The sequence below is a fragment of the Halichoerus grypus genome, chromosome 7, assembly GCF_964656455.1.
Source record: "Halichoerus grypus chromosome 7, mHalGry1.hap1.1, whole genome shotgun sequence".
In the NCBI taxonomy this organism is placed as follows: Eukaryota; Metazoa; Chordata; class Mammalia; order Carnivora; family Phocidae; genus Halichoerus; species Halichoerus grypus.
The window spans coordinates 38,017,257-38,034,623 of NC_135718.1; the positions used below are offsets into that span (position 1 = coordinate 38,017,257).

A 17,367-nucleotide genomic window follows, 5' to 3' on the forward strand; every position below is an offset into this window, starting at 1 on the left:
CAGGACTCTGTGCAGCGCCTTGGGGGATGCCCTAGGGAGGGACTCCACCTGGGAACTCCATCTTCCCAGTTTGTTCTCAGGGGAGCTCTCCACAGGCTGATGATTACCTCACTACAAGTGATGTAGGCAAGTTGGGTCGGTGCTGGTGGGTGCGTTCAAGGATGGAAGAGAGCCTAGGCCCTAAACAGAATCTGTGCACCTTTTGTGGGGGGTGCTTAGGGGATGCCTCTGGGTCCTTTATCAGTCCCAATATGGCAGCAAGCACAAGCTTAAATGGTACCTCCTTGGAGTGCTAGCTGAAGTCCTATTTACCATGCTCTACCAAAAGGCTCATGTAATTGCAAGTCAGTCCCTCGGACTGCGGGCTCCATGAACTCAGGGAGCAGGCCGTCCTGCTCCCCACAGCCTCCAAACTGCCTCCTCCAGGGCCTGGCGCAGCTGCTGTCGGCCAACTGCACGGGGACCAGTAGCCCTGCGAAGCTACATCGTTCTGAAGACTCAATATCATTCTGAATACTTGATACTTAACCCAGAGGGTGTTGGTTCCTGGTGCCAGAAGTGTGGTGGAGTGTGCTGGAACCAGCACGCACAGGTGCTCAGGGAACCTACAAGACCCAAACAAGAGGCTTCTCCCCGCCTGCGCACCTTTCAAAATCACCTCTAGCTCCAGGTATCTGAGCACTGCTGAGGCCTAAGGAGAGGCAGGTGGACCCCAGGAAACAGCAGGTGGAGAGGGAGCGAAGCATATCCTACCGGCGTCTAGTGTGCCCAACTCCTGGGGATGCTAAGCTTCTGGGTTAGAGCTGCGGAGGCTGGGACTCAGGGCAAGTGGTGTGTCTTAAGTCACGGAGGGAGCAGAGAAAAGACCTGGATCCGAGCACTGCTCTGCGACTCTGCAAAACCCACGCTCGTCCCCGGACACCATGCTGTCTCTTGCCATGGCCTCCTCGAGTACTTCTTTCCTCCTCCAGTCCATCTGCAACTGAGCAACCACATCAAAGCCACCCTATAGAGAGCTGGGAGGTTCCGAGCACAGGGGTAACGTGGTCACGTCTGGGCCAATGGCAGAGGGTCTGAGGACAGAGCAATCTGGACTCAGACATTTGGGGCTTCTGTACTGGCCCCTCCTTTCCAGTGCGGTTGACTGTGGACCAGAAAAAATGTAGAAGAAAGTGTGACAGGCTGACCTCTATGAGGACAGAAGCCTATCAGGCTCACCGCCTGGTCAAGTATCCAGGGCAGTGCCAGCCGGCAGCTGTTGAGAGATTCAGTGTTTCCAGAAGGCCCCAGCGCAGGACAGAAAATACGCCCAGGGTGCTGGGTCCTTGATGGTGCCTTCAGGGACCACCGCTGTTGTCCTCCACTGGCCTGGGAAGTACCAAATGGAGGCTTCCTTCCCCACAGCTGGCAGGCAACTACGTGGGCCCTTGCACAAAACCATCCCTTCTGGAGTAGAGGACTGGCTTGCCTTTAAGAAGGGATTCCAGCAAAACCAAGGACATTCAGAGAAAAGAGAGTGCCTTTCCCCCTGCTACGGATCAGTTGACTAGGAGAGGCAAGCATGCCCCCAGAATTTTCCTTATGATGAGCGTGATTGCAATGGCCTGTTTTCCACTAACCAGTGCAGCTGGGATTACGCGACCCCTCCCGTGTTGGGTTGGAGGAAGAAAAACCGGGTTTGGAAAATTCCGAATGGCAACACTAATTTCAAACTGTTGGCTGCTACATTTGAATACATGTCTTTATTAGGAAAATTGTAAGTGCACATACATCTTTTCATTGATATGACTTCAAAGTAGAAATGGTTGTTTCTCAAAAGGAGTTGTTATTTGTTAAAAAAAAAAAAAAAAGCACACCGCATACAGGAAGCTGCCTTCTCCTGGACCATTTTCACATTATCTGGGAGATGTATTTAAACAACACAAAATACAGTATTCATCACATTTAACACTGAACCCATCACTGCCCGGAGACTGAGAAGCCAGCGAGGTTACTGACGCACAAGTAGCCTGGGAGTTTTTTTTCAACTTGGCCATGTCAGTGGTCTGCTTAGGGGACTTGAAGGTTTCTAGGGAGCATTTCCCAGGGATGGGGCTCCCTCAGAATGGGTCAGGGAGGATGGGTACAGGGACCCCACAATTCTCATCCTGCTGCAGAAGGGTGCACCGCCTGGAGCGGGGGTGGGGATGATAAACTCCCCGTGGGGAGCCCATGGCCATAACATCAAGCAGCAGTCAGAAAAGGAAGGTCAAATCGGATCCAATGAAAAAGCTTACAAGTTATCTGGATCTCACATGGGGCGGGGGGTCGGGGAGAGGGGTGGGACTGCAACTTTTTGCTCTTCAGGCCCTCTGCTCCAAGCTGAACCTCCTTTCTCTGGAGGACAGGCGCACACGCAGAGGGTCCCCCTCCTGAGCCTCCTCGCTGGGGTCTCAGCACCTGAACAGGGCTGGACGAAGAACAGTACGCACAACACATGGCGCAGATTCGGATATAAACACACAGCACTTCCGTGAGTCCCAGCCCCACCCCCGCCCCACAGCTGCCTGGGTCCTGATGCAAAGGTTGGCCAGGGAGGACAACCCTGGAGGTTACAAGGAGCCCAAGGGAAGGTCAGGTGGAGCAGCACTGGACAAGGAGTAACAGCTGGGTGACCCCTCATCAAGGGATGCACTTGACTTGTATTTTTAAAGCAAAAGGGGATCGGGAGAGCCTTTTCCCTTGCAAATAGACTATTTAAATGCATATTTGCTTTTGCTGGGCAGTCTCTGTTTAGGAGCAGATTGCAAGTAGGGCAATTGTTAGGCAGATAACTTTCCCTGTGGTTTCTACTCTTATCTATTTTTCCCTCTTTTGGGGAGAAAGGAATGATTCTTTATTTGACTGTAGTCAAGATTTAGGGCCGTGTTTTTCTGGGAGTAACAGATTTAATGGTTCTGGTTCATGGATTCCAAAGGAGAGGACGGTTCCAAATTTTCCATCAGAGTTTTAAATATCTTGGATTACTTAGAAAATGCCCATCCCACTGAAAACTCGATCATTTCACGTGTAGTTCAGGAGACCTGCAGTGACAGTTTAATTTCAAAAGAGGGTCCTGAGACCAGTTCTGTATTCCTTATAATTAATAAAGGTTCCTGTACTCTATTTTATTCAATATAACATAGCTGACTTGAAGATACAGATTTTTGTTTGGCTGATGGATTGTCTTTCTACCATGAAGATCCTATATAAAGGAATATTTATGGAATTGCTTTAAACATGTTACTGATAACCCAAAGATTATTACACCTAAAAACACCTACAATTCAAGATTATTTTACTATAATATACTTCCTGCATGTTATTTACAGTGTCCTGTCAATGGATACAGTTCCTAGTTTTGCCCTTCTTTTTTTCCGCTTTCTTACTTTAAAATTTTTTCCTGGGCTATTTAACCAAAGGGGCAAAGTATTAGACAAAATGTAAAACAAAGCACAATAAGCAAAAACCCCTCAAGTGCCTACCTGTTCAAAAAGTGAGATTTTTAAACTGTTTAATGCAAGTCTACAAACTGGTCTCAGTAAAGGGAAACACTCTACATGTTAAGGTTTTAACCTACTTTCCCAAACATCCCCTTTTCTAAGAGGAATGCCCTGCTGGATGTTCTGGAAGCACAAGATAACACTAGTGGCCAAGTCCAGAGGCCGCTGTACAAGGTAGCAGATGATGGAATTGCCAAGTGGGGAAAAAGATGAGGTTCGATTTTAATTGGGAAGGAATCTTCATGTCCAGGATTAACTGTTTTGTGGACCAGGTTTTCAAAAACCAAAAAAGAGTTGATTTTCACGTGACTGCCAAAAGAATCACGCGCTTGGCGAAACGGAGACAAAACTCCCCACGGTTCCGAGATATGGACACCTGTGGGAGCATGGAGGGCTGGTGTACCTCCCAGGTCAACACTGCTGCAAACCGAATTCCCTTGGGCTCTGCGGATCCATCCTGGGTTTGTGATCAGTGGAGAAACCCAGGCTGCCTACCCGAGAGGCTCACAGCCCTAATCAGAAACCTGGTCAAAAGGCATCTCCTGACTCTGAGTCTTTGCATACAAGGAGCTGACTGTGCACACAGCGAGGACATTGGCTTTGAACAAGAACGCAGGATTGGACAACAGACAATATTCCAAACAAGACACAGATGTGCACAGTGTTTTCAGAACCGGGTAACACGAGACATTTTGATTTGCTTCTTGGTGCCCAGTTTAAATTAAAGCTTTGGTCTTGAGAGAGTCTTTTTCCGGGGTGTTGGAGACAGTCTTGGATACACATGATGATGGATGAGAGAGAGAATGATGGGAAGAACGTGATGGGATGTAGAGAAGAGCTGAGGATGAGGGGCGCATCTCCCCCTACCTTGGCCTCACACTCCTGCCTGCCTCAGCTTGGGGAAGCTCTGCCATGCTCACCGAAAGGGAAGACCCCAGCGCTCACTCTGGGGAAGGGTGAGGCTCCTGCCTGGCCCTCTAAACCTAACCCTTCTCCACCCTCTGCACGGGGCAGCCTTCACTAGGGTTTGGCGCAGGCCGACTGGCTCTGATACCTCTTGGTGACTCTCCATCCTAGGACAGGATGATCGGGGGTCCCAGCCTGCACAGCTCAGGGAGATACAACACTCAGGAACCTCTGGCCAGGCAAGGGGCTCCATGGGGAAGATATTATAAGAAAGCAAGTAAAATAACGGCCTTAGTCTATGTTCCTATCTGTCACCAGTGACATTGGATAATCAAACTAAATGAAGAATAAACACCATATATTTTGCTACATAATCAAATGGTGAAAGTAAGGCAAACTGTGCAAAACGAAGCCCTTGGGAATGCACTGGACCCTGCCTGGGTGCAGGGGAGCCACTGCGGGCTCTTGCTAACACTGCTTTCAGACCCGGGCTGCTACTGTAAGGCTTCCTCAGGCGTCTGACCCCACCTGCGCCTCTCACATCTTGAACCTCCTGTTAACAAGAACAGAGGGAGACACCATTAAGGCGGGTTCCCACAGCGGCCAGGTCGCTCGCCTGAGACGCCGAGCCCCACGGCGGCAGGGCTCCCAACTCCTGACTTCCAAATCGCCGGCTGTGCCTCCCTTCCGAGGCCCTGGGAAGGGGGAGCGTGGTGAGAGGCAGCGGGGGGCTGAAGCGGAGGGACGGGTGGAAGGTGGGAAGTGGAGAAGACAGACGGGCGCGGGCAGCACGGGGCACAGCGGATGAACAAGAGCACACGGACAGACAGCATGGCACAGTGCTCACACGACAGGGCAGGCGGGGCGCCCCGCCAGGGCCCAGCACCCATGGAGGGCTGCCAGCCCCCCGCCCGAGCGTGGCCCCGTCTCACCCCGAGCCCGGAGGAGGCTGCCTGCCCCTCCGAGGCCTTGGCACCATCGACCACCTCCATGGACCCCCTGCCCTCCCGACTGGCCCCAGGGTCTCTTGGCCAGCACGGCGGGGGTGGCCCCGGGCAGCGCCGGAACCCAGTGCCATTCACTTGGCCCAGCTGCGTGAGTGCTGCCTAGTTTCAACCCACAACAGAATGGAGGCCGGCTCTCCACTCTTCCAGGGCACCACGCTGGCTTGTCAGATACAGTGAGGGCCACAGGACTGAGCTTGTTTGCTTTTCTTAACCTTGGGCCAACTGTCTGAGTCCCTGCAGCCCCAGCTCCCCCAGCAGGAGTGGGAGGCTCTGCTGTCCTGAGCACTGCAGAAAGCAGTCTGTCACCTCAGGGCAGCCATAGCTTGACCCCCCACGGCTAGATGGCGAGCAGCCCTCCATGGTGTCCAGGATGGACCTGCCACCGCTCACTAGGCACAGAGATGTGCTGATCCTGCTGCAGGAAGAATGGAGAGCATGGGGCCACAGGTGTGACCGGCTCTGGGGTGCTTTTGTGAGAGGAGGACTACCCCAGCCAAGGTCCCCCAGACCAGGCCTGCTGCTGGCTTCCACAGAAGACTGCAGCCCTGGGCAGACCAGCAAACAGCCCAGTGCCTTCCGAGGCGGGGAGGGTGCCTTCTGCACGCCCGGGAGCAGGCCTGCTAAGCCCGGGGCTGGTGAGAGGGGCGCAGGCTGCGAGTCAGCCGGATCAAAGGGACGGCGATGGGGACTAAAAGGTCTTTGGCTGCAGCACCCTAGCAGGACACTTCTCTAGTGGAGAAAAGGAATGCCCCCAGAGCTCCAGGCTGCCGTCACGGAGGAGGGCACTAAAGCACGAGGGACCAGTGCGCCAGGGGAGTCTGACAGGCGGGGACCTTGGATTTTCTTCTCCTGATTCCACCTGTTCTGTCCTCCAACCACTTCATCTTTCTGGGTCCACATACTGAATTATGACCAAGGGCCTGGGGTGCAGGGTGAGTGTTTATGAGGGACAGGAGGATGGGGAGAACAGTCCAGATATGCGAGGTGTCCTTTTTCAAAGTACTACTGAAATCAGGGCCTTGCTCTCCCACGTGATCGCCCTCCTTCTGATCCAAATTAGAGAGACTAGGCAAGAAATCTTAAGACATAAATCCGTGGGTGGTATGAGGAAAGTTCTAGAACTTTCTAGAACACCATGTTCACTTTAAGCAGATATTTCCCATGAGTGAGGACTGAGGCAGCTGTGTCTTGGAACCTAATCGCACAGGGTCACAGAGCCTCTCCCGGCAGAAGGTGGGTGGGGATAGGCCCTTCACATAGTGCCTCCACGTCGGGGACCCGTTTAAAGAATCTATAAAGTGAATTGCCCGGCCCAGAGGCTCCCTGAGAAGTATTTTCCACAGCTGCTCCCTGGGAATGTGGAACTCCCACCTACTTTCCCCACTGGGTGTGCAGAAACCACCCCTGCTCAGAGGTAAAGCGGCTCTCACAGCCTCGGGCCTAGCGAGGGGCTGCTGGACAAGTCCCACCCCAGGCCGCAGAGGGGTGGAGGGCCAGGCAGCAGGCACTTGGGAAAAAAGAGTCAGTTAGCACCTGCAAAAGGCATGGCCACAGCTGCCCCACGGAGGCAGTGACGGGCGGCACCGGCAGCGGTCAAGGGGAGGGCAGGAGGCGCATGTCCCTTGCTGGCCGAGGCTCCCACTGCTGGGCTAGTGATGGCTCTGTGCAGCTGGGCAGCCACACCCTGGCCTCAGCAGGAAGGCAGATCGTGAGGGTGTGGGGCCGGGCGGGCTCCAGAGCCCTTCTGAGAGAGGGAGTGGAGGGCAGGGTGCGAGGCAGCCCAGGGCAAGGCTGGCGAGACCTGGGCCACTCCAGAGCCCCAAGCAGAGTCTCCTCGTCCCAGACCGCAGCCCCAGTCTCTGCACAACTACTTTCTTCATAACTTAGCAGACCAGGAAGGGCCTGAAAATGCATATAAATACAGGAGCCTGTGTGGCCACGGGAATGCTACTCCTCCACGGAGGTCTGAGCCCCTGCGCAGAAGGCGGGGGGGGGGGGGGGGGGGGGGATCTGCCCTGGAGGAGGGTTAGAGCAAATTTACAAAGCGCCGGGGGAGACAAGAGCAGCGTGCACTGCGGTCCATCTCGAAGTGGCAGATAACTAGTTTTTCCTTTTCTGAGCAGCCTTTCTCTTCTTCTGTCGCTTCTTTTTTCCTATCTTTTCTCTTTTCCCCATTTTTTCTTCTCTGCGCCCCCTTAGATAAAATTAGTAGAACCATTAATGATCTTGAAATACACAGGGGTCTGTTTCAGTCTGCACAATTTTTTAACACTGCCCTGGGTGTCTGTTTAACTTTGTCTTCAGTCTTAGGCCTGGAGGCCCCTGGGCAAAGCACCGTCCAGCAGTACTTCATTAAAATAAATCAGACATTTTCCCCAATTCAATGAAAAATGTTAGCTGGCCTTCCAGAACATCTGGGAACTGGTTACAGCCATGGGCCAAGGTATCAGCCTGGCCCTGGCTCCAGCTATCGCCTGAGGCTTCCAACCCTGAAGGGCATTCAAAAAGGGTGTGAAGTCACACTCTGGGCCAGGCTGGGCTTGGCCTTCTAACTCACCTCAATCCCACCTCCTCTGGCTTCCTTCCTTCTCAGCGCAGAGCTGAACTCTGCTGTAGCTACAGAAAAATACCTCCATTTCAAATCGAATCATGCGTTGCATTCAGGCGGCCATCCAGGAGAGGAGAAAGAAGGCGGGCCTGATCCCACCTTCTCCTTTCTGGATGCCTGGGGACACCCCTTGGGAATGACTGGGATTGTTCTGGAGAGCAAGGGAGAGAGCTGGTTAGCAGAATTTGATTAGAGCAACTGGCTCATGATTGTCACATTAAAATGATTCAAGCTGAATGGTATTTAATGATTTATGGGGTAAGGCCACCTGTTCCCGTGAAAGCTTGCTATTAACCATGGCCTGGGATTACGGGATTTTTACATGGGTAAATGTGAAAGCTGGATATTATGAGAGTTGAGTCTCTGGAGATTACGTGGGGATGTTAGGAGAACCAAGGAAGAGGAGGAAGGAGAAGAGGAATTAGTGAGTCAAATATTATTCTTCAGAAAACTAGCACTGCTGTTTCCATTGGGTTAACAAAAAAAAAGGCACAAAAACTTGAGTGGCAGCTCTAATCTGCTCCTGAGCAAGGCCCACGCTCACAAGCGAAGTTGGCAGGAGGGATCTAAGGCACCTGACCGGCAGGCCACCTTACCTTCATCAACTCCACAAATGTATCTGAGCCCCATGTCTAACAGCTGATAGATTTTACTTCCAGTAAATAAATTCCCACGTACAGTAGGAGGTTGATACCATGAAACAATTAGCATTTTATTGCTAGTGCATATAATGTCACATTTGATACAATTTTAGTACAAGTGAAAAAATACACTGTGGCTAACATTAAAAAGCTGTAATCACATTTATAGATCATATATATTTCTTTACAAATTGCCAGTAGTTCAAGATAATAGAGAAATGTAACCTACTGACATTCATATGGCTCCACTTCAAATATATGAATTGTTCGACTATAAATATATTCTGAAATACATTTGTTTTCTAAAGAAACATAAAAAAAATGTGCACAAAAAATATATAAAAAAATGCCTTGCAAAAAGTTACAAATACCACCAGGCCCATCTGTGGATCATATTTATGCATGGAAATGTCACCTTGCCAACATTTCTGATTGGAAACTGAAACCCTGCTGTGGTTTCAGGAGGAGGGGTTCGTGGCAAGAGGCTCATTTATTCATTTATTTTGTTCACTTCTGATTTCAGAGACCTCAGAGTTTCTAGAGCCTCCGTGGCCTATATAAGCCTCAGAGGCAATCACAGAAACCGAATTCCTCAAAACAAGTTCTCAGATTGAAAATTGCATTTGATTCTGCAAAGACCGGCCTTTCGAGGGAAGGCGGAGACATGATCTTCCACCCCCCTCCCCCCACCCCAGGAGAGGGCCAGCCCCATTCTGGAGAAGGCCAGAGAAGATTCTCACAGAGGGCCTGAGCAGGAGGGGAGGGCAAAGGGAGGAGGGGGCTGCAGGGCAGTGCTCTGGCAATCACCCTCCTCCCCACGGAGCATGTACAGAAATGAGAAGCAGAAGCAAGAGGAAAGCATGCTACTGGTGGCACGGAGAGGCCTGGGAATGGCCGGGAGGGGGTCTCTGAGCACAGTCCCCAGTGACAGTAGCTTCTACGTGGAGCCTACAGATCCAACCCCTGAGCTGGAGAGAGGAGGTGGGGGCGGTGGCCGCTGCCTAGCACTGGCCAGTATCTGAGTCACCTGGGGGGGTGTCATTCCCGGAGGGGCACTCCTTGCGGAGGCCACCCATAGCCTTCCTCCAAGCCTGCTGAGTCTGGAGGAAGGAGCCTTTTCTGAGCTCCATGCTTGGCCATCACCTGACTGTGCCCAGATGCCCCGGGGGCAAGGAAGAAAAGTTCCAAAGCAAACCAAATACAGGTCTTGAAGTAATCACTGATTTAAAAAAAAGATAATGGGAATGATGAGGATTGCGATGATCGGGAGAGAGCTGACAGTGGGAAATGCTGTTGCGACAACATGATTTCTTAGAAAAACCCCAGCTATAAAACAGCCAATGCACAAGGGTCTGGGGCACAGGGGAATAAAAGCTGCAGGATCGTACCAGACGCTATAAATGCGGATGTCTACATGCTGGGCAAACCTCAAGCCCGTTCCCAGGTCAGTGCACTACCCCCCCCAGGCACACCTGGCCCTCCCCATCCAGGCCATCCTCCCCCACTCCTTGCCCTTCCATCTGCCATACGATGTTAGCTTTCCTCAAGTGGATCTAGCGGAAAGTCCTTTTTGGCTGTTGTGCTTACTTGTTTAAAGCTTTCTCCAGGTATTCCTGAATCCACTTCAATTTCGGGTCAATGCACACTTGTCTATTGTTGTTCTTCAGCCTTGCCCTGCCAAAAGAGAAGAGACCACAGTGTGCCGCTGAATGGAAGGAGGTGTTGTCGTGATCTGGACCCTGGCTCATCAGACACCCACGTCAGGGCCCTCACGAGCACCAGGGCCCCACGTGGCAGGCTCAGGGTCAGGAGGAACTCAAGGTGGGGAAACATGTCCCTAGCAGTGGGCCAAGTCATACCGCAGAGATAAGGGAAGGTGGATCGTGTCTTCACAGGGGAGTCCGAGGACAGCGCACGCCAGGGAACATCTGAGTTGGCCTTTGAAGGATGTGGAGGAGCTGGGCAAGTGGAATAAGGGGGGAGGGAAAAGCAAGCGCAAGGGCATCAAAGGGGGTAAGTGCACGGAGGATGTGCAGGAAGATGGGCTGCCCGAGAAACAGGTGGCCAGATGTTAGGGCAAAAGAGTGGGACTTTCTCTGCAAGATTATGGGTACTTACGCTGGAGAGGGACAAAGGCAGATTTTTATTTGGATAGATCATCTTGAAAGTACATGGGAAACAGACTTAAGAGTGAGCCTGGAAGTAGGAGATTTGAAAAGAGGTACTGCAATAGTCTGGGGAAGAGAGGCCACAGGGTGTGAGGGAGGGACAGTGCGGGTGGGGGTGACAGGACAGTGAGGGAGGGACAGTGTGGGTGGGGGGTGACAGGATAGTGAGGGAGGGACAGTGCGGGGGAGGGTGACAGGACAGTGGGGGAGGGACAATGCGGGTGGGAGGTGACAGGATAGTGAAGGAGAGACAGTGCGGGGGAGGGTGACAGGACAGTGAGGGAGGGACAGTGTGGGTGGGGGGGGTGACAGGACAGTGGGGGAGGGACAGTGCAGGTAATTTGCCAGAAAGTGATTTCCAGAGAGATTTTACAGGTTCACTGAATGCTCCATGGTTGCATTTGTTTTTTAAAAAATCACAGGGCACTTTCCTCCCACTACTCAGCTCCACCCACACCTCCTCACCCGACATCTCCTGGGGGCAGACTGGACTTATCTCCGGGTCCCCCTCCATCAAGCCCTGGGTACCAGTAACCTCAAGCAGCCTGAGGACTCCCCTGCCCAGCCACTCATGGGTGTGTGAGGACAACTCAGGCCAGCATAGTGGCTTGGGGACACCCAGGGGAATCATGCAGCCTGCCTGTGAAATGACTGACATGCACAGAGGAAGGGTGTGATTCTGTGTCTGCCCAGACCTGCAAATTATATCTGGCTTCTTTCACTTCAAGGTGCATTCTTAGCATGTGCACCGGTGTAATATGAACTGCAGAGCAGGTCTATGGAGCTAAATTCAGTATCTGATAAAATACTTCTCAAAGGAGAGAGAGTATTTTATTGTAAGCAAAGTCAGTGAAAAAACATTCATCTTCCAGTGGCCTAAAACATCCTTTAAATGACAAACACATTCAAGACAGCTAAGGCTGGCAAAAAGAAGACAAAATCGAACTTAAAATAGTTGGTGTTGGGATGCAAAGGCTTCAGAAAGTTGCAGCCTGCCTTCCCACTGCTGTGTCCCCACCCCATTCTCAGCACTGGAACTTCTCAGGAGGTGAGCTCCTCATAAGAGACCCTGAGCCTCAGCACCCCTGCGTCTAGACACGTGACCATACTCGCTGGGTGCAAGCATGGTGCATTCGAGCTCACGGGGGCCAAGCGATGAGCAGCTGTGCGAGGCTCTCTTGCTGAACCTCACCCAGCTTCCTGCACCCCGGGCGAGAGGTTTTCATGTGTTCTCTAGGTGTAATTTTCATTTGTCTCCTTTCCCACACAAATGACATCAAACGTCAGCAGTTGCCATCAACACCAGCAAGAACAAAAATTCATGTGTTGTGTTTGAGAAAAAGCAGTCAAGTGAGCTGAAAAGTTTGAGTTTTACCCAACGGTTAAAGACCACTTAACCTGAATTGGGGTCTTGTGAGATTCCGCTATGTGATGAGGATGGATTTAGAACACTGAAACCTGGAACCCGGCAGGACAGACCACCGTGATCGGCAGAGGGCTGTCTAATTTATGGGACTTCAGCAGAAACTCCTTGCTTCTCTGGTCTGGAGGCACCCCACTGTACTGTCATCTACTACGCTAAAGGAGGAAATTTGGGAAAGAAAAAAAAAAAAGGAGGCAAGAACCAGGAGCACAGCAGGGCGCCAAGGGAAGAGTGTCTTTTGAAACTCCTGCCTGGTAGCTTACGCAAAGGCCTCCTGGTAATCCCAGCTGCCTCTAATTATGCCAACTTCAAGGCTGGCCGCTCAGCATGGGTCAATTCTCTAGCTTTTACAAGTTTTGCGTTAGGGGCTACTATACCCACTAAGATGCAACACTCCTGAAAATGATGTCAGACTTACACGATCTGAAGGGCACAGTTCGGAGTGTTGAGGATTTTGAGATGCTTGACGTTGGCTCTGGCAATGTGGCTCTCGAAGAATCGGCAAGGACATCTGTAGCTCAGGCTGACCGGTTTCCCTAGAAGAGGTAGTGAAAACAGGGCAGTCTGTTACGATCCTGCTGGACCTTGGGGATACGTGTGTGTATGGGTCCATGGCTGAGGGTTAAGGTGGTGGAATGATGTTTAGGATCAAGAGCCATGGGACGAGTCACGGGGGCATCCTTGCTAAGAGCTCTTGGGCAGCACAGTGAACTCTGGGGGCAGGCCCAGCTTCCATAGGGCTAGAGGGCAAATGGAGCTGTAGACAGCTGGACCCTAGGAGACTGGGGAATTAAAAGAAACGGCCCCTTGCTCAGGCATTTTAAGATAAAATATACTAATCCCAGGAGAGAATTGTTTCAGTCCAAGGTACTGGGGTTCCCAGTTAATCTCTGCAAAATAAACTCCTCCAGGGCCAACTAAGAAAGCCCTCCTTACTCAGGGAAGGAGGAGGGGGAAGCAGGAGGCTCCAGGCTCTCCCTTGTCCCAGGAGCCACTGTAGTTCCCCAGGGGAATGCTGCCCCCTCCCCCCTTCCCCCTCCTGCAATCTTCTCCCCTCACATTCACCTTAAACCAAGGCAACCACAAAAGAATTCTGGCAGGCTTCCTACCTGGGAGTCCTTGGAGGGCAGGCCTAGGGCCCACCTTCTCCCCAGCACTCCCCTGAAGGCAGGGAGATTATCAGGGCTGGAGTCAAATGTGGCTTTCATTGTGCAGAGATGCTACAGCCTCCTGGGTTACATTACCTCTTTGTTTGCCAATTCACCAATTTGCAAAATGCCATAATTGACACTCATTAGTTTAAATAAGCGAAGGGCTCCTGCGGAACCCACCACTCACCCTCTAAGTCTAGACTTGCAAGCCTTGGGGGGCTGGGATCTTTGTGGGTTTTTTTTTTCTTTTGGGCAGATTTTATCCAAGCCCTTCTTAATACCCCAAATTATTTGAATTTGTGGATCCTTTCATCAGGGATTAAATGTATGTCTGAGAATATTTAGTCCAGAGATTAAAAAAAAAAAAAAGTCTGCCTGTTTACAGAGCTCCCAGAGGCCTCCTGCTGGTCCTGAAGTTCTGCACTTTGGGGCGAGAGAGCTGGGGAAGCTGCAGGAAACCTTGTGAGTAAGGGACTTCATTTCCCTAAAGGCTGCATTCAGTTGAGAGATGGCAGGGTCTGCAAACAGCAGCCTATTTAGCCACCAAGTCAGGGAAAAGGCAGACCACCTGGCCCCCTAGGATCAAACGTGGTTCCCTAAAAACCGGTAAGGAGAAAGCCTGGCTTCAGGGTGCTCAGACTCAGGGTACTGGAGAGCGCCCGGAGCAGCCTTCGCTGTATACCTGACTCCAGAAAGTCTCTGCTGGGCTGGCCTTCAGCCAGGGCACCCAGTCCCTGCAGGGGAAGCTCCTACTGCTCTGCCCTTACCGCCCTGTAACCAGATCGCCTGGGAAAGGGACCCCAGGGCTGGGAGCTGGGGGCTGGGTGGTCAGGGTAAAGGAAAAGCAGAAGCCAAAAGTCTCCCCTCTGAGTGTCCCGCCTCCAGTCTCCCTGGAATTCTCCTGGGTCCTCCTGAGCTGAGCAGGGACTGGAGAACTGGGCTTGGGCGGTGACACAGGAAGGGTCTCAGCAAGCTGAAAGGCACACAGGGCGAGTGCTTCAGCCGGTGGGGGCTGCTGCTCTCCCGGGTCGGGGGTCAGCAAGCTAGTCTGGCTCCGCTAAGTCAGTAGTGGAGATCAGGCCAGAAATCAGAGCTGATTCTGAGCTCAAAACACAGGCTTTCTTTTCTCTTCTTTTCCCCCTCTACCCCCTGGGATTATCCATTTCCTTCAAAGGCAATTCTTATTCCTGCTCCCAGGACCCAGTTGCCTGACTGGCAAGTGGGGACTTTCAACAGGTTTTTTAAAGTGACAGAGCACCAAGGGCTCTTACCAAGAGGACGCATTGCTGTGTCCATCTGTGTCCTCTCCTCCAGCTTTTTGTCAATATTACTAACTTTCCCAGCTGGTTTGGAGGTGACTCTGATTGGCCTAGATGTTACTGGGTTGGGAGCTGGTGAACTTGGCTCTGTTCGAGAGCAGTTCCAAGAGAACCTTCCACTCTAACGCAGGAACAGGAGCCCTGGCCAGTCTCTCCAACCTGGCCTCAGAATGGAGCCCACCCTGGATTTAACCCCTGAAAGCCCAGGGCATCCAGGGGCCCCGCTGCTTGGCTGAGGTCAGCCAGTGGAGGGAGGGCAGCAGCCTGATCCTGACCCTGAACAAGGGTGTCTCCAAGGGCAGCTCTGGAACTCAGTATGGACACACAGGCTCCAGAAGGTCAAAAAGTACATTCCAGCCTATGAATGCAAGGAGAAGCAGACCGGCCTCGAGCCCAGGACCCTGTCCTGGCCACTTGGCTACCAAGAGGGCAACTCAAAGAGGCAAGCAACCAACCCTTCCCAGGATCAGGATGAGCCTGTTAATGAGACCGTTACTCCCTCTGTGCTCCTTCTTGGTCAACTATGCCTAGGATTCAATGACCTGGGTGGGTCCCCGCATTCCCATACTTTCTGCAGCTCCCCAGGGAAGGGGCGGCAGCACCATCTCCCTAGAGAGGTGCATGATGACCACTCCACTCTCACCAGACACTGAATTGTTAATGCTCAAACCAGAGTGTCTCCCATGACCTAGGGGGTCAGCGTGGAGACTCAGCTTCGCATACTTTTTCGGCTAGGCAGTAAAATCCAAATTGCCTTCCATCCAGTCCCTCTGCAGCTCTGCCAAGCAACTTGCTACATTCCCCCCCACACACACAGACACACACACTTCGGTCTCGAACTCACAACCCTGAGATCAAAACCTGAGACGCTCAACCAAGAAGCCACTCAGGTGCCCCTTAACTTGCTACACTTTTAAAAAACACTCCCCAGGCAGTCAGCGGTGAGCCCCTGGTAGTCCTGGCCCTGCTGCCTGGCCCAGACACATGCATGGTCACCTTACCCACACTGGCTTCCAGTCCACCGCCTGCCAGGATGCAGAGGAGGGTCGGCGGCTGGAACCCAGCCTAGGGCTGTGGGGACTCAGGCCCTGCTTGGACCGTGGCTGCCCCAAGAGCACTCCGAGTGTCCTTCAGCCCTTTGCAGGGTTTGTTGGCAACTTCGCAGCCAAGAAAGGACAGCGTGGCCTGGCGAACATGGCTTGTTTTGTGTGTTTAAAGACAACAGTTTATTTTGGTTTGCAGCAGTGGTGTCCTGTGACAGGTCAGCGAGGTTTCTCTCAAGCTTCAAAAGAAAAAAAAAGCGCTCTCCCTCTCGCAGTGAAACAGGACACCACCTCTCCCAGTGGCCTAAGGCCTTGGCGATTGAACTCTGCGGCAGCGCTCCTTCTGAGGTAAGAGCGATGGCTTGGCCGGTGACAAAGGCGCCAGCCTGCAGGTGTGTTTGGCGGACAGGGGAGGGGCATGAGCGACCCTGGCGGCCCCTGGGCCTCTCTTCGGTGGCCCCGGGAAGAGGCCGGGAAGCAGGCTGGACGCGCGCCCGGGTTCGCCGCGGCGCTGCGGCCCGCGGAGCTGTGCAGAAGCGCGGCCGGGCGGGGGGCGCAGACCCGACAGCTGCTCGGTTTGGCTCGCCCGCGAAGCCTCGCTAGGGTGGGTGCGGAGAGAGGGCCAGCCTCGCCGGGAGGGGACGCCGCGCAGCAGCACCCGACCGCGCCGCCGCCACGCGCGCGTCGCGATGCGAGACAGGCTTTGGCGAAGCGCTCTCTCGCACACGCATCTCCCGCACCCGGCGCAGCGGGGCCTCGGAGTCCGTTCGCGCGGAGAAACCGAGCCGCGCGCTGGGGGGCACGGGCTGGGGGACGGTGGGCGCGCCACCCCCCGGGGGCCCGCGGCTCTCGGCTCCGCTCTACTCCCCGGCGCTCCTGGAGCGCTCCTGGCCAGGGATCCTGCCCGACCCTGTGCTGCCTGCCGCTCGAGTCTGGCGGCCGCCCACCGTCCCGGACCCGAGCCCCGCTGCGGAGCGCGAAGCTTCAGCGCGGGTGGTGGCTGCCACGCTTGGGGCTTCCAGCGCCGCACCCCGAGGGAGCGCGCCCCGCGAAGGGGGCTGCCTCGACCTCCCCTGCGCGAAGCGGCGCGAACTGGGTTCGCTCGGGACAGCGCGGGCAGAGGAGCCGCGGCCCCGCACGGAGCCCGGCGCCCACGCCTCCGCTGCCGAGCGCACTCACCGTCGCTGAGGCACAGCGCAACCAGCACGATGGCCAGCACGACGACGACCTTGGCATTCATGGCACCGGCGGGCGGCTGGCGGACTCAGGAGGGACGCGGAGCGAACGCGGTGGCGGAGAGTGAAAGTGCGGCGGCGGGAGGCGCGCGCCTGGCACTTTAGAGGCGAGAGCGGGGCGGGGCGGGGCGGGGCGCGCGGCGAGGGGCGGGCCTGGAGCGGCAGCCCGGCGGCGGCGGGGGGCTCGGGCGCGCGTCCCCCTCCCACAGGGCCGCCGCTCCTGTCCCCTCCCCGTCCCCTCCGCGCCCGCGGTGCTCCGGAGGCTGCGGTGCGCTCCGGCCTCTGACCTTCTCCGGTTCCGCGGGGCCCTGCTCCGGTCAGGCTCGACTTGCAGCGAGGGAACCC

General features: G+C 54.0%; 1 protein-coding gene across 3 annotated transcripts; it reads right to left on the reverse strand.

The window, feature by feature from the left end:
• Nucleotides 1-1,723: 1,723 nt before the first annotated feature.
• CXCL12 (C-X-C motif chemokine ligand 12) lies at nucleotides 1,724-17,124 on the reverse strand. Of its 3 annotated transcripts, none has more exons than XM_036115991.2 (4): nucleotides 16,967-17,124; nucleotides 12,693-12,810; nucleotides 10,271-10,357; nucleotides 1,724-4,980 (listed from the first exon to the last, which is right to left on the reverse strand). In XM_036115991.2, the coding sequence occupies exons 1-4, from the start codon at nucleotides 17,025-17,027 to the stop codon at nucleotides 4,965-4,967; spliced, it is 282 nt and encodes a 93-aa protein (XP_035971884.1). In that variant the 5' UTR covers nucleotides 17,028-17,124; the 3' UTR covers nucleotides 1,724-4,964. The 3 variants fall into 3 exon arrangements, with proteins under 3 accessions (XP_035971884.1, XP_035971875.1, XP_077933528.1); XM_036115982.2 differs by lacking the exon at nucleotides 1,724-4,980 and adding an exon at nucleotides 4,987-7,628; XM_078077402.1 differs by lacking the exon at nucleotides 1,724-4,980 and adding an exon at nucleotides 7,659-8,193.
• Between the last annotated feature and the right edge of the window lie 243 nt (nucleotides 17,125-17,367).

Coding starts and splice junctions, on each gene's coding strand:
- CXCL12 (XM_078077402.1), bottom strand. CDS start 17,027: ATGAATGCCAAGGTCGTCGTCGTGCTGGCCATCGTGCTGGTTGCGCTG. Junction 10,358..12,692: donor AACTGTGCCCTTCAGATCGT/GTAAGTCTGACA, acceptor CTCTTTTGGCAG/GGCAAGGCTGAAGAACAACA. Junction 8,194..10,270: donor CTGGAGAAAGCTTTAAACAA/GTAAGCACAACA, acceptor CTTGCTCTCCAG/AACAATCCCAGTCATTCCCA.